General features: G+C 39.3%; 1 protein-coding gene across 1 annotated transcript; it reads left to right on the top strand.

Annotated features, from left to right (window-relative positions):
- The first annotated feature begins 99 nt into the window (after positions 1–99).
- On the top strand, positions 100–12,015 carry LOC114755669 (periodic tryptophan protein 2). The gene is made up of 7 exons (XM_028944540.1): positions 100–1,293; positions 1,466–1,717; positions 1,806–1,898; positions 2,090–2,461; positions 9,183–9,524; positions 10,521–10,748; positions 11,561–12,015. Exons 1-7 carry the CDS (start codon positions 100–102, stop codon positions 11,729–11,731), a joined length of 2,652 nt encoding a protein of 883 aa, XP_028800373.1. The 3' UTR covers positions 11,732–12,015.
- Positions 12,016–12,706: the final 691 nt, after the last annotated feature.

The raw sequence follows: 12,706 nt of genomic DNA, 5'->3' as shown, positions 1-12,706 counted from the left end.
CGTCCATAAACCCTAAACCCCGCTGGGCTGAAACCGTCGTGCTATTTTCGCTCGAAATTTTCAGGTTTGAGGCCTCTCTCAGCTCCTCCTGCCCAAGCAATGAACTTCAGGTTTCATAACCTGCTTGGAGCTCCTTACAGAGGCGGCAACACTGTAATCGCCAACAACACATTGCTGATTTCGCCTGTCGGTAACCGAGTTTCCATAACTGACCTCGTCAAATCCCAAACTACAACACTACCTACCCAATCATCATCAAATATCTGCCGAATAGCCGTCTCTCCGGACGGCACTTTCTTGCTTACCGTCGACGAGAAGAGCCGCTGTCACTTCATCAACCTTCGCCGGCAAGTAGTGCTCCATCGCATTACCTTTAAGAAGCCCATCCATGTTGTTAAATTCAGCCCAGAAGGTTCACTCGTTGCTGTTGGAGCGGGCAAGTTGGTCCAGATTTGGCGCTCTCCTGCTTTTAGAAAGGAGTATTTCCCTTTTGAGTTGATTCGAACTTTTGCCTGCTTCGATGATAAGATCATCTGTTTGGATTGGAGTCCAGACTCGAATCACTTGATTGTTGGGTCTAAGGATTTGACTGCAAGAGTGTTATGCTTGAATAAGATGCGTGGCGGTGTTAAGCACGAGCCTTTTAAGTTATTACGTCATAGGGATTCTGTTGTAGGTGCTTTCTTTGGTCTTGAAAAGAAAACTAATAGAGTTTGTAAAGCTTATACGGTTACAAGGGATTCGTATATTTTTAGCTGGGCACTTACGAGTGACGATTCTGAGCCACCCTCTCCTGCGACACCAGAAAGGGATGTTGAAGGAAATATTGAGGTGGACGGTGATGTTAATGTGAAGAAGAGAAAGAACAATGGCGATAAGGATGCTGATATGCTTGAAGATGGTGGATACTTGTGCAGAGGGAAGTGGGAATTCTTGAGGAAGGACTGTTTTATGCGGGCACCAGCAAAGCTAACCGCATGTGATTATCATAGAGAGTTAGACATGGTTGTTGTGGGTTTCTCAAATGGTGTGTTTGGCTTATATCAGATGCCTGATTTTGTATGCATTCATCTTTTGTCAATATCAAGAGAGAAGATTACAACTGCTGTGTTTAATGACCTTGGAAATTGGTTGACCTTTGGCTGTGCAAAACTGGGCCAGTTGCTGGTGTGGGAATGGCGATCAGAGAGCTATATATTGAAGCAGCAAGGTCACTATTTTGATGTGAATTGTCTTGCTTATTCACCAGACTCACAACTCCTTGCTACTGGAGCGGATGATAATAAAGTGAAGGTAAATTAATATTAGTGATGCTATCGTGATTTGAAAAAGTTTCCTTGTGTGGTGGTTGCATCTTTAGTAATATGCAATTTTGCCAGCAAGCTTAGAATTGATTTTTTTTTTACGACCGAAATTAAAGGTTAAAAATTGATACTAGGTTAAGTATAGTGCTTCTTCATTACAGGTGTGGAATGTTTCCTCAGGCTTCGCCTTTGTAACATTTTCTGAGCACACTAATGCTGTTAGTGCTCTGCATTTCATGGCCAGTAACCACTGCCTGCTCAGTGCATCTCTGGATGGGACTGTTCGTGCTTGGGATTTGATCCGTTATAGAAATTTCAAGACGTTTACTAGTCCTTCTGCAAGACAGTTTGTTTCTTTGTCTGCAGATCAAAGTGGTGAAGTGATATGTGCTGGCACGGTGGATTCCTTTGAGGTATGATTTTCGTGAAATTTGGGTGGACTATGACAATCCTACTTTCCCCCTATTTCACCATATTTTTGCTTTATGATATGTTCAACAGATTTTTGTATGGTCAATGAGAACGGGCCGTTTGTTGGATGTGCTTAGTGGTCATGAAGGTCCTGTTCATGGATTGATGTTTTCTCCTACAACTGTGAGTCAACAATCTTTCCCTCCATTCGTCAGCATAATAGTTTTATTTTCTTAATTGACAATATTGTCTCACAGAAATGTTTTTCTTCAAGACTTAGTGAGGGCTCTGAAGTTTGTATTTTTGGTCATTTGGTGGTTTTCCACAAATGCAACGGAGAAGCTGAACAAATTCTTTTCCTCTCAATTTTGTAGGCAGTCCTAGCATCATCATCATGGGACAAAACTGTGCGGTTGTGGGATGTCTTTAATGGAAAAGGAGCAGTTGAAACATTCCCTCACACACATGATGTCCTCACAGTAGTTTACCGTCCAGATGGAAGGCAGTTAGCTTGCAGCACAATGGATGGGCAAATTCATTTTTGGGATCCAATAGATGGTGTGCTGATGTACACCATAGAAGGCCGCAGAGATATTGCTGGAGGACGACTTATGACTGACCGGAGATCATGGGCTAACTCAACCTCTAGGAATTACTTCTCAACCTTATGTTATTCCGCTGATGGAAACTACATTTTAGCTGGTGGAAGCAGTAGATATATCTGCATGTATGATGTTGCGGATCAGGTTGGCTTTTTGCAGTTCTATAACCCATTATGTTGAATTTCATCTTAAAAGTTGCAACATAGTTTTAATTGAATATTTTAGATTTTATTCCTTAGAACATGCTTTTTTAGTTGAACAATGTTCTTGTGTTCTTCACTCCGTGATTTCTTAGCATTCACTTCTAGGATGTGATGAAAATGGAATAAATATGGGCGGCTACATAATCTGTGGATACTGTAAAAATCATGATAGCATAAAAATATTCTTTTATATTATAATGACTCTTGACTGATTGGCTTCTGATGACAACTAAATATGGTGCTTGATTTGGCTCTATTTGTATCTGAGTAGTAAAATTGATTGATAGGTTCTATGGCATGAATAGAGAAGGAAATGGATTAGGGTATGTACAGGATCACAGTTTGCACTGCTTGCTTATTGCAAATATTTATACAGCTTATGCATCTTTAAAATCTTCTGATGTTTATGTTTTCTGCTTGAGGATAAATTTATTATGATGTCATGTTTTCTCATGTATGGCCTAGCTGATAAGTTTGGAAGGGTATGAATGGGCTGTGTTTAGTGATATTTGGAATTTCGATGTTCCTCTTTATGGTATAACATGTCCTATCAATGCATTTTGTAACAGATAAGTTTGTTGAATCCATCTCTTGTTTGGTTTACGTTGGATGCAAAACTAATAAATAATGTTATTATAACACTGTGAGAAAGCCCATGATTCTCTCCTATCATTATGCATGAGAATAATATCCCTGATTGTATGCTGTCATTAATTGTAGTTATTGCTGAATGATTCTAACCGGATTATTATCACCGTCCGGACCCTATATATTGTAATGATCTGTTATGAAATAATAATATGGAGTGAAATACTTAGAATTTAAACATGGTATCAGAGCGTTGGGGTTGGATCCGTCCTAAACCCCTACCGTAAATAGAGAGAGCGAGGAGAGAGAGTGAGGGAGAGAGAGAAACGCCGGCATCCTCAGATCTGAAGGCCAGAGAAGGACGTGACCGACACCACCCCTCCAATCCTCACCGGAATCCTCCGATCAGCACGTCCCCAGAAGCCGGTGTCCAACGGAGCACCGCGTGAAGCTCACGCGTCGTCATAAGCCTTTGCGCGTGAATCCCACGCGCCGTCACAAGCCGCCGCGCGTGAAGCCCACGCGCCGTCGCCAGATCCATCCCAGTACAGTACTTCGTCCAGAAGATGAATCCATCAGACTTTCCACCACTTTTTGGGTCTGTTCGCAATATGCCTGTCACAAAAGGCACCATTCCAATGGCTTTTATGTCTGGCACATCCTCAAATACTCAAGGTACTCCACCAGTAGCCCCCTCTAAAACTTCTGATCCAATGCCAGATTTGACAACAGTCACTGAACAGCAACCTATGATGGTGGCTCACAAACTAAATGGCAGCAACTATCTCCAATGGTCCCAGAGTGTATTGATGTATCTACGTGGGAAGCGTAAGGAGAAATATATCAATGGAGAAGCAAAACAACCGGCATACAATGATCCCAATTTCGACACCTGGTTCACTGAAAATAATCAGGTGATGTCTTGGCTATGTAACTCAATGACTTTCGAAATCAGTGAGGGATACCTTCTTGCAAGCACAGCCAAGGAGATTTGGGATGCTGCTAAGCGCACTTACTCTACATTAGACAACGCTGCTGCTTTGTTGGACTTAAGGAGGCAACTCAAAGAACTGAAGCAAGGAAACTTGATGTAACACAGTACTACAGTACTCTGACAAAGATATGGCAGCAATTGGATCTCTTTGAAGTACATCCTTGGAAGAATATTGATGATGCCAATTACTACAGACAACTAGTTGAAAAGGGACGAACATATGATTTTCTGTTGGGCCTGAATGATGCTTTTGAAGAAGTAAGAGGCAGAATTATGGGTCTAAAGCCCCTTCCATCCCTATTTGAAGTCTTCAGCATGGTTAAGTTCGAAGAAAGTCGGAGACACCTCACCCAGGGTAACCAAACTCCAGTTGATGGCTCAGCTTTAGTCACAAGGGGACCCCAGACATCAGAGAGCTCTGAAAGAAAAGGGAACAAGTGGTGCAATCACTGTAACAAGAAAGGCCACACCAGAGATGAATGCTGGAAACTACATGGAAAGCCAACCCATGGGAAACAGCAACAGCGTCGAGATGGAAAAAGCCACCACACCTCCTCCGAGGAAAGAGGCGATGATGGAGATCGCTTAACCAAAGAAGAACTTCAACTGCTCCGAAAGATGCTCGAAAGGCAAAACTCATGAAAAAAGGTTCCCAACGTGACCTTGATTCAGTCAGGTAATTCTATTATTGCTCTTAATGCAATGGTCACTAGTGATGAGACATGGATTGTCGACTCTGGTGCTACAGACCACATGACTGGTAATAAATCCCTCTTCAAAACTCTCAAATATTGCCATGAGAACCTTCGAGTAAAAGTGGCAACTGGACTATATACTAAAGTTGAGGGTGTTGGCACTGTGGCCCTCTCTGATGATTTGGAAATTCATAATGTTTTGTTTGTTCCTGCTCTCACTTGCAATCTTATATCTGTAAGCAAACTGACTAAAGGACAAGTATGTCGGGTGATCTTTGATGATATTAATTGTGTTTTTCAGGATTCGATCTCGGGGAGGAAGATTTTGACTGCTAAGGAATGGGATGGACTCTACTACTTTGAAGGAAAGGACATGAAGACAAAAGGAGCAAGGAAGGCTATGGTTAGCTCCAATTCTCGAAATAAAAATGTAATGTTGTGGCATCAAAGATTAGGCCACCCCAGTTTTGATTATATGAAGCATGTGTTTCCAACATTATTCAATAAAAATTCTTCTCCTTTCCAATGTGAAACTTGTCAAATTGCCAAACAAACTCGCACATCTTTTCCCAAGCATATTTACAAACCCACTAACCCTTTTACATTGATCCACACCGATATTTGGGGACCTGCCAGAACCAAAACCCGAACAGGCACAAGGTGGTTTATCACATTCATCGATGATCATACACGGGTTACATGGGTTTACCTTATGAAAGAGAAATCCGAAGCCTTACAAATTTTTAAAAACTTTTACTCCTTTGTGAAAACCCAATTCCAAACTCCCATCAAAGTATTGAGGAGTGACAATGCCAAAGAGTATGTGAGTGGAGCCTTTAGGGAATTTCTTGAGCAACAGGGAATCCATCACTAAACCTCGTGTGTCTATACCCCACAACAAAATGGCGTTGCCGAGCGGAAAAATAGGCACCTTTTGGAAGTAACCCGAGCCATTATGATGGAAAGAAATGTTCCAAACCTGTTTTGGGGAGATGCAGTACTAACTGCAGCCTATCTTATTAACCGAATGGCCTCCAAAGTTCTCAACTTCCAAACCCCTATTCAAAAACTCCTTGAGACCTATCCCGTCTCACCTATCATCAATACCATCCCACAAAAGGTCTTTGGGTGTGTTGTCTTTGTCCATAAACATGATGGGGGAAAACTAGGTGCTAGAGCCGAAAAATGTCTTTTTCTTGGGTATTCTTCAACCCACAAAGGCTATAAGTGTTACTGTCCCACTACCAGAAAACTCATAATCTCTAAAGACACAGTTTTCTATGAAGATGATGCATACTATCCCAAATTACCCATTCAGGGGGAGAATTGTGGAGTAGAATGGCTAATTACCCCTAAACCTGAGACCAACGCACCTCCTAATCCTCCAGAACTCTATACATCGCACGAAGAAATCCCTGAACCTGAACCGGAAACCCCTAAACCTACAGCTCAACCAGAACAGCCCAAAACCCCCACAAACAATACTCACACAATGGAGATGCAGTACTAACTGCAGCCTATCTTATTAACCGAATGGCCTCCAAAGTTCTCAACTTCCAAACCCCTATTCAAAAACTCCTTGAGACCTATCCCGTCTCACCTATCATCAATACCATCCCACAAAAGGTCTTTGGGTGTGTTGTCTTTGTCCATAAACATGATGGGGGAAAACTAGGTGCTAGAGCCGAAAAATGTCTTTTTCTTGGGTATTCTTCAACCCACAAAGGCTATAAGTGTTACTGTCCCACTACCAGAAAACTCATAATTTCTAAAGACACAGTTTTCTATGAAGATGATGCATACTATCCCAAATTACCCATTCAGGGGGAGAATTGTGGAGTAGAATGGCTAATTACCCCTGAACCTGAGACCAACGCACCTCCTAATCCTCCAGAACTCTATACATCGCACAAAGAAATCCCTGAACCTGAACCGGAAACCCCTAAACCTACAGCTCAACCAGAACAGCCCAAAACCCCCACAAACAATACTCACACAATGGAAACGAATGCTGAAATTGATGCAGGGGTGACAGAGCACTCAAGATCTCACTCAAGTGAACAAGACAGTAGTAGTGGGGTTCCTTCCATTCCAAGGCAGCAACATGATTCCAATCCGGAGTTGGATCCTGAAGAACTAGGATGGCCTATTGCACTTAGAAAGGGGGTAAGGTCTTGTACTCAGCATCCTATACAACAATTTGTCTCTTATGGCAATTTATCTGCTAGAATGCAAACCTTTGTGGTGAATAGCTCACAGGTGAAAATTCCAGAAATATTTCAACAGGCCATGAAAGATCCTAACTAGAAACATGCAGCATATGAAGAGTTGAAAGCCCTGAAGGAGAATAAAACGTGGGATATAACCACACTTCCTAAGGACAAGAAAGCAGTAGGTTGCAGGTGGATCTTCACACCGAAATTCAACCCTGACGGAAGCATCAACAAGTACAAAGGGAGATTAGTTGCAAAAGGGTACACTCAAATTTATGGGATTGATTATCAAAAAACGTTTGCTCCCGTGACAAAGTTCAATACCATCCAAGTACTCTTATCTCTAGTTGCTAATCTTGACTGGTCCCTACATCAGCTGGATGTAAAGAATGCTTTCCTAAATGGAGACTTAGAGGAGGAAGTATACATGGAAGTTCCAGATGGAGTAATAGCTCCACCTAATTCAGTTTGCAAACTGAAGAAGTCATTATATGGCCTGAAACAGTCTCCACGGGCATGGTTTGACAGGTTTGCCAAAGAAATCAAAAGGTTTGGTTACAACCAAGGACAAGCTGATCACACTCTTTTTGTCAAACACAATGATGGAAAGGTAACGATCCTAATTGTGTATGTGGATGATATAGTCATAACTGGTGATGATGAAGTTTCGATCTCAACTCAAGAAAGCTCTGGCTAGAGAATTCCAAGTGAAGGACCTAGGTCAAATGAGGTACTTTCTCGGAATGGAGGTTGCTAGGTCCAAAAAGGGTATAAGTGTGTCACAACGGAAATACACACTTGATTTACTCCATGAAACAGGGATACTTGGGGCTAAGCCGAATGGAACACCTATGGAAGAGTCATGCAATCTGGAGGTTAAACCAGAAGGGGTACCAGTTAACTCAGAAAGATACAGAAAACTTGTGGGTAAACTGATTTACTTGACCCATACACGACCTGACATCAGTTATGCAGTTGGGGTGGTAAGCCAATTTATGCACCAACCTCAGGAAGAACATATGGAGGCTGTGTACAGAATCCTTTCCTACCTCAAACTCAATCCTGGAAGGGGAATATTCTTTAAAAGGGGGAATACAAGAAACATAGAAGTCTATACTGATGCAGACCATGGGAGAGCTGTAGATAATAGGAGATCTGTCACAGGTTACTGCACCTATGTTTGGGGAAACCTTGTGACTTGGCAAAGCAAGAAACAGACCGTAGTCTCAAGAAGCAGTGCTGAAGCTGAACTAAGAGCTGTAGCTCTAGGGGTGTGTGAAGGAATGTGGGTGATTAGACTCCTGAAGGAATTGAGAATTCCCTATGAAGGGCCAGTGAACCTCTGGTGTGACAACCAAGCCAGTATTGAAATGACAAAGAATCCAGTGTATCATGACCGAACAAAACATGTCGATATTGATCGGCATTTTATCAAAGAAAAGGTAGAAGGTGGTATCATCAACTTAAGCTATGTGCGTTCGATTGATCAGATTGCTGACATCATGACCAAACCTTTAGCCAGAGTCAAGTTTGAAGGGCTTCGAAGCAAGCTGGGAATGGTTGACATCTACTCTCCAGCTTGAGGGGGAGTGTTAGAAAGCCCATGATTCTCTCCTATCATTATGCATGAGAATAATATCCCTGATTGTATGCTGTCATTAATTGTAGTTATTGCTGAATGATTCTAACCGGATTATTATCACCGTCCGGACCCTATATATTGTAATGATCTGTTATGAAATAATAATATGGAGTGAAATACTCAGAATTTAAACAAACACAAAGTAAACGGGGAGAGGGGAGTTCAGAATTACTTCAGAAGCAGTTTTTTTTTCCTTTCAAAAAAAAAAAATTAAAGCCATTAGTGGTTTTTTTAATCAATAGGACACAACTGTTACAATGAGTCAACTTTTTTCTCTTGATTTTCAAATTATTTCCTGTCGGGAGATTCTATATACTTTTTCTATACTATCCTGGCTCTCTGCATGTTGTCTAAGAACGTGATTTTGTTGTCTGCATCTCTTGTTTAGCACTTTTTCTGTTTGTCTGACTGTATTATTAGCTATGGGCTGTTGATTGCAGATGTTGGTTTAATTTTAACAACTTAGTCTTTGTCTATGCGTTTTGTCTGCTGAACAGTTCTGTTCATTAATGGGAATCTCTTCTGCTCAGGTACTACTCAGGCGATTTCAGATAACTCTCAATCTCTCATTAGACGGAGTCCTTGATAAGTTAAACTCAAAGAATATGACAGAATATGGCCCACTGGATTTGATTGATGATGATAACAGTGATGTCGAAGAAGGTGTTGATGTACAAACTCGTGGAAAAATGGATGATTTACCAGGTTCCTTGCCTAATCGTGGAAGGCCTGTTGCTCGAACAAAATGCCTAAAAATTGCGCCTACAGGTCGGACTTTTGCAGCTGCAACTACTGAGGGAGTTCTAGTTTACTCAGTTGATGAATCTTTCATCTTCGATCCAACTGACCTTGACATAGATGTTACACCAGAGGTAATACTTCAAACTTTACAATTTTTCCCATCATACCAAGTGTAGATACTTGCTTCTCTGGTCCTATTTATAAGTTATTTCCAACATGTTCTACACAGATCAAAGAAAACCTTAAGCTTCATTAACTCATTTAAAACTCAACATTTTTCAACTTTAATATACATTATATTTGATGTAAACAAAGTCAACATAATAATAAATGAAGGGTAAAATTATACATCTATGCAAAAAATTTCTCAATACTCTATAAATATGACTAAAAAAATGTCTTTTCTCTCTGTCCTATAAATAGGACTAGAGGAGTAATGCACTTGCTTATTTTACAGAAATGAGATTGGAGTGGATAATATTTTCTGTACAAAATTACTTCAGAAAATATTTTGAGCTGACAACACATCCTCATTTGAGTACAGATCAACCACTTCTTATACAAACATGAAACTGACATACTGACACATGCGAAACCAACATGGTCCCAGTAAAAATTTGTTTAATGTTTTTATAGAAGCAGTTTTGTTGTTCTTGAAAAAAGTAGTTTTACTATAATAAACAAAAAGGATATTTCTACCAGAAAAGGAAATTGGAACTTACTATATTGTTTGATCTTGCTGAAACTGCTTCCTCTGCCTTTTTTTTTATAAAAAACAATCTTTCTCATAGTGGTGTCACTAAATATGAGAAACAAATCCTTTTTGTGTAAAACTTTAAACTGATCTTTCCACTTTTACTCCTATTAAATATATGCCAGTTATTATCTCTTTGCAATAGAGTTTCACTCATTATCTCTCATGTATTCTCTTTACAAACACGGGTATAATTAGAAAAATATATATCTATGTATTTTACACATTTATTGCGTTTAATTAAATTTAACCAACATTTTGAGCTTTGTGATTGTTTCTTATAATAAGGGATTGCGGGGAGTAGTAATCTTACCTGCTGCAACAGTTCCTCGTTTGATGTTCATTAGTAACTTCAGCTCACACTTATTTACAGGCTGTCGATTGTGCTCTAATGGAAAATCAACATACTAGAGCTTTGATTCTTAGCCTTCGGTTAAATGAGGACTCTATCATTAAAAAATGTATTTATGCTGTTAGTCCGGCCGATATTCCAGCAGTTGCTTCATCAATCCCTCGTACGTATCTGAAGAGATTAATTGATGCACTTGCAGATCTTCTAGAAAACTGCCCACATTTGGAGTTTATACTCAGATGGTGTCAGGTATTTATCTGCTTATATTCAAGGACCCAAACATGGTAAAAAGAAATTATTCAATATTGTAATTACCCTACAGATTAGTTACCATCAAATTTTAGAGACATGATGTAAGGTTTTTACTTGTGAGAAATCTTCTATCTGGTTTTAGTAAAGCTAAATTATATTTTTATATAGAAACTACAAAATAAGCCCCACTAAGTACAACTTATTCTTTAGACTACTTGCAACACGAGAGACTTGCACTAAGAAGTAACTTTGGTAACTGCTGGATTGTAGGTCACATTGTTCATTGCCTATAAAATAGTGTGGCTTTTTATATATTTATTGATATTTTACATTATATATAAACATTTGGAATATAGATCCAATAGGGTTTTCAACCCCCAAAAAAAAAAAAAAGGAAAAAAGAAAAAAAATTAATATACCATATAAAACCTATTGCAAGTCACGTTACATTTACAAGTCCTCATATTTTTTTATGCTTGAATCATCATAGAATCATACTACTCTATTTGAAAGGCATGTATCATTTTCTAAACTGTGGTCTCTTCAAGATGTACTCCTTGTGTTCCCCCCCCCCCCCAAAAAAAAAGGCTCCGTGCAAAATATGGTTTATAATGGTCTTCAAAATTTGATCGTAACTTTAATCTTTGGGCATAATTGCTGTTTCCTTAAACTTTTTACGTAGCTGTTATTAACAATGAGTCTATAGATCTAATTTTATCCAACAGCCAACTTCCTGCATTAACGCACATGCTGCTGTTTCTTTTTCTCCTCCGAATGATTTTAAATATTGAATTTTTCTGGTTTGGCAGGAGCTCTGCAAGGCTCATGGGAATCATATACAACAGAACTGTAGAAATCTGCTTCCATCGTTAAAATCTCTGCAAAAAGCAATAACTAGACTGTATCAAGACCTAGCTGATACATGTTCCTCCAATGAATACATGCTGCGATATTTGTGCTCGTCAGGTGCCCAGCAATGAATGTAACAACTGTTATTCTTTAGGTGCTGGCACTTTGATTTCCCCAAAATGTCCAGTGAATTTTTGACCTCACAAATTCTGTTATTGGCCCCAGCAATTCAATTCTTGATGAATTATTTTAACCTTGTGACTTGAATGTGAATCTTTGTTATCATACACCGCCAATATAGATAGGTTACTAGTCTGTTTGTTCATGGACTGGATATATGTGGTATTAAATTAAGAATGAGATATGTGACGTGCTCTAGATATTGGGGCATTATCTCAGCTATGCCTCGGTTATGAAATTTTGAGCCATTTCGTGTTTTTTTTTTTAAATTAAATTTGTTTCTGATTTTTTTTTTGTGCTGATAAAATGATCAATTATATTGAAAAATGGATAAGTACATCAAGACGGTGACGTATTTGCTAGCAGTACATATTCAACATCAATATGCGTTAGATGGAGACTTATAATGAAGTTCACTAGTATGGAATATAAAAGCCTAGAGCTAATGATTACAGGACCCATTCTTAATGAAAACGTCGAGCCGTAAACACAGGTGAAGCTCGATCAATATAACATAAGAGGTGCTTCCAATGAAAAGTCCTCATGCCATGGCGCCACGTAATGGAATAAACGACTAACAAGATGGAAAAGCTTATGTCACTAACTTTACTTTTTGAAAGAGGAGACAGGCGTCTATTCAATCAAATTGGTTTTGAAAGAAATGGGATATTTGACTCTGGGAGTTTCTTTGAGAGAGCAGCGTTTGCAATGCTCAAAAATTCCACCAGAGTTATACTGGATAATGGATCATGATGTTAGCGTGGAATCTAAGATTCTAGGATATAAGAAAAACAAAAACCAATGACATAAAAACTAATTATGAGACCAATAAGAGTTAAATTTAGCAGGAGTTAGTTTTTTACAATATGATGAATCAAGATTTGAATTTTTACTGAGAAAAGTATCCATATTTAGTTCTTGACAGT

This window comes from Neltuma alba, unplaced genomic scaffold (genome assembly GCF_004799145.2).
Source record: "Neltuma alba isolate B1F8T4 unplaced genomic scaffold, ASM479914v2 tig00001343_pilon, whole genome shotgun sequence".
NCBI classification, from domain to species: Eukaryota; Viridiplantae; Streptophyta; class Magnoliopsida; order Fabales; family Fabaceae; genus Neltuma; species Neltuma alba.
The sequence above is the reverse complement of the archived record's forward strand: the minus strand, read 5'-3'. Positions and strand labels throughout refer to the sequence as shown.

Bases quoted from the DNA above. Each gene is read 5' to 3' on its own strand.
- LOC114755669 (XM_028944540.1), top strand. From the start codon at position 100: ATGAACTTCAGGTTTCATAACCTGCTTGGAGCTCCTTACAGAGGCGGC. The intron at 1,718-1,805 runs GTATGATTTTCG...TATGTTCAACAG, and splicing joins GCACGGTGGATTCCTTTGAG to ATTTTTGTATGGTCAATGAG. The intron at 10,749-11,560 runs GTATTTATCTGC...CTGGTTTGGCAG, and splicing joins TTATACTCAGATGGTGTCAG to GAGCTCTGCAAGGCTCATGG.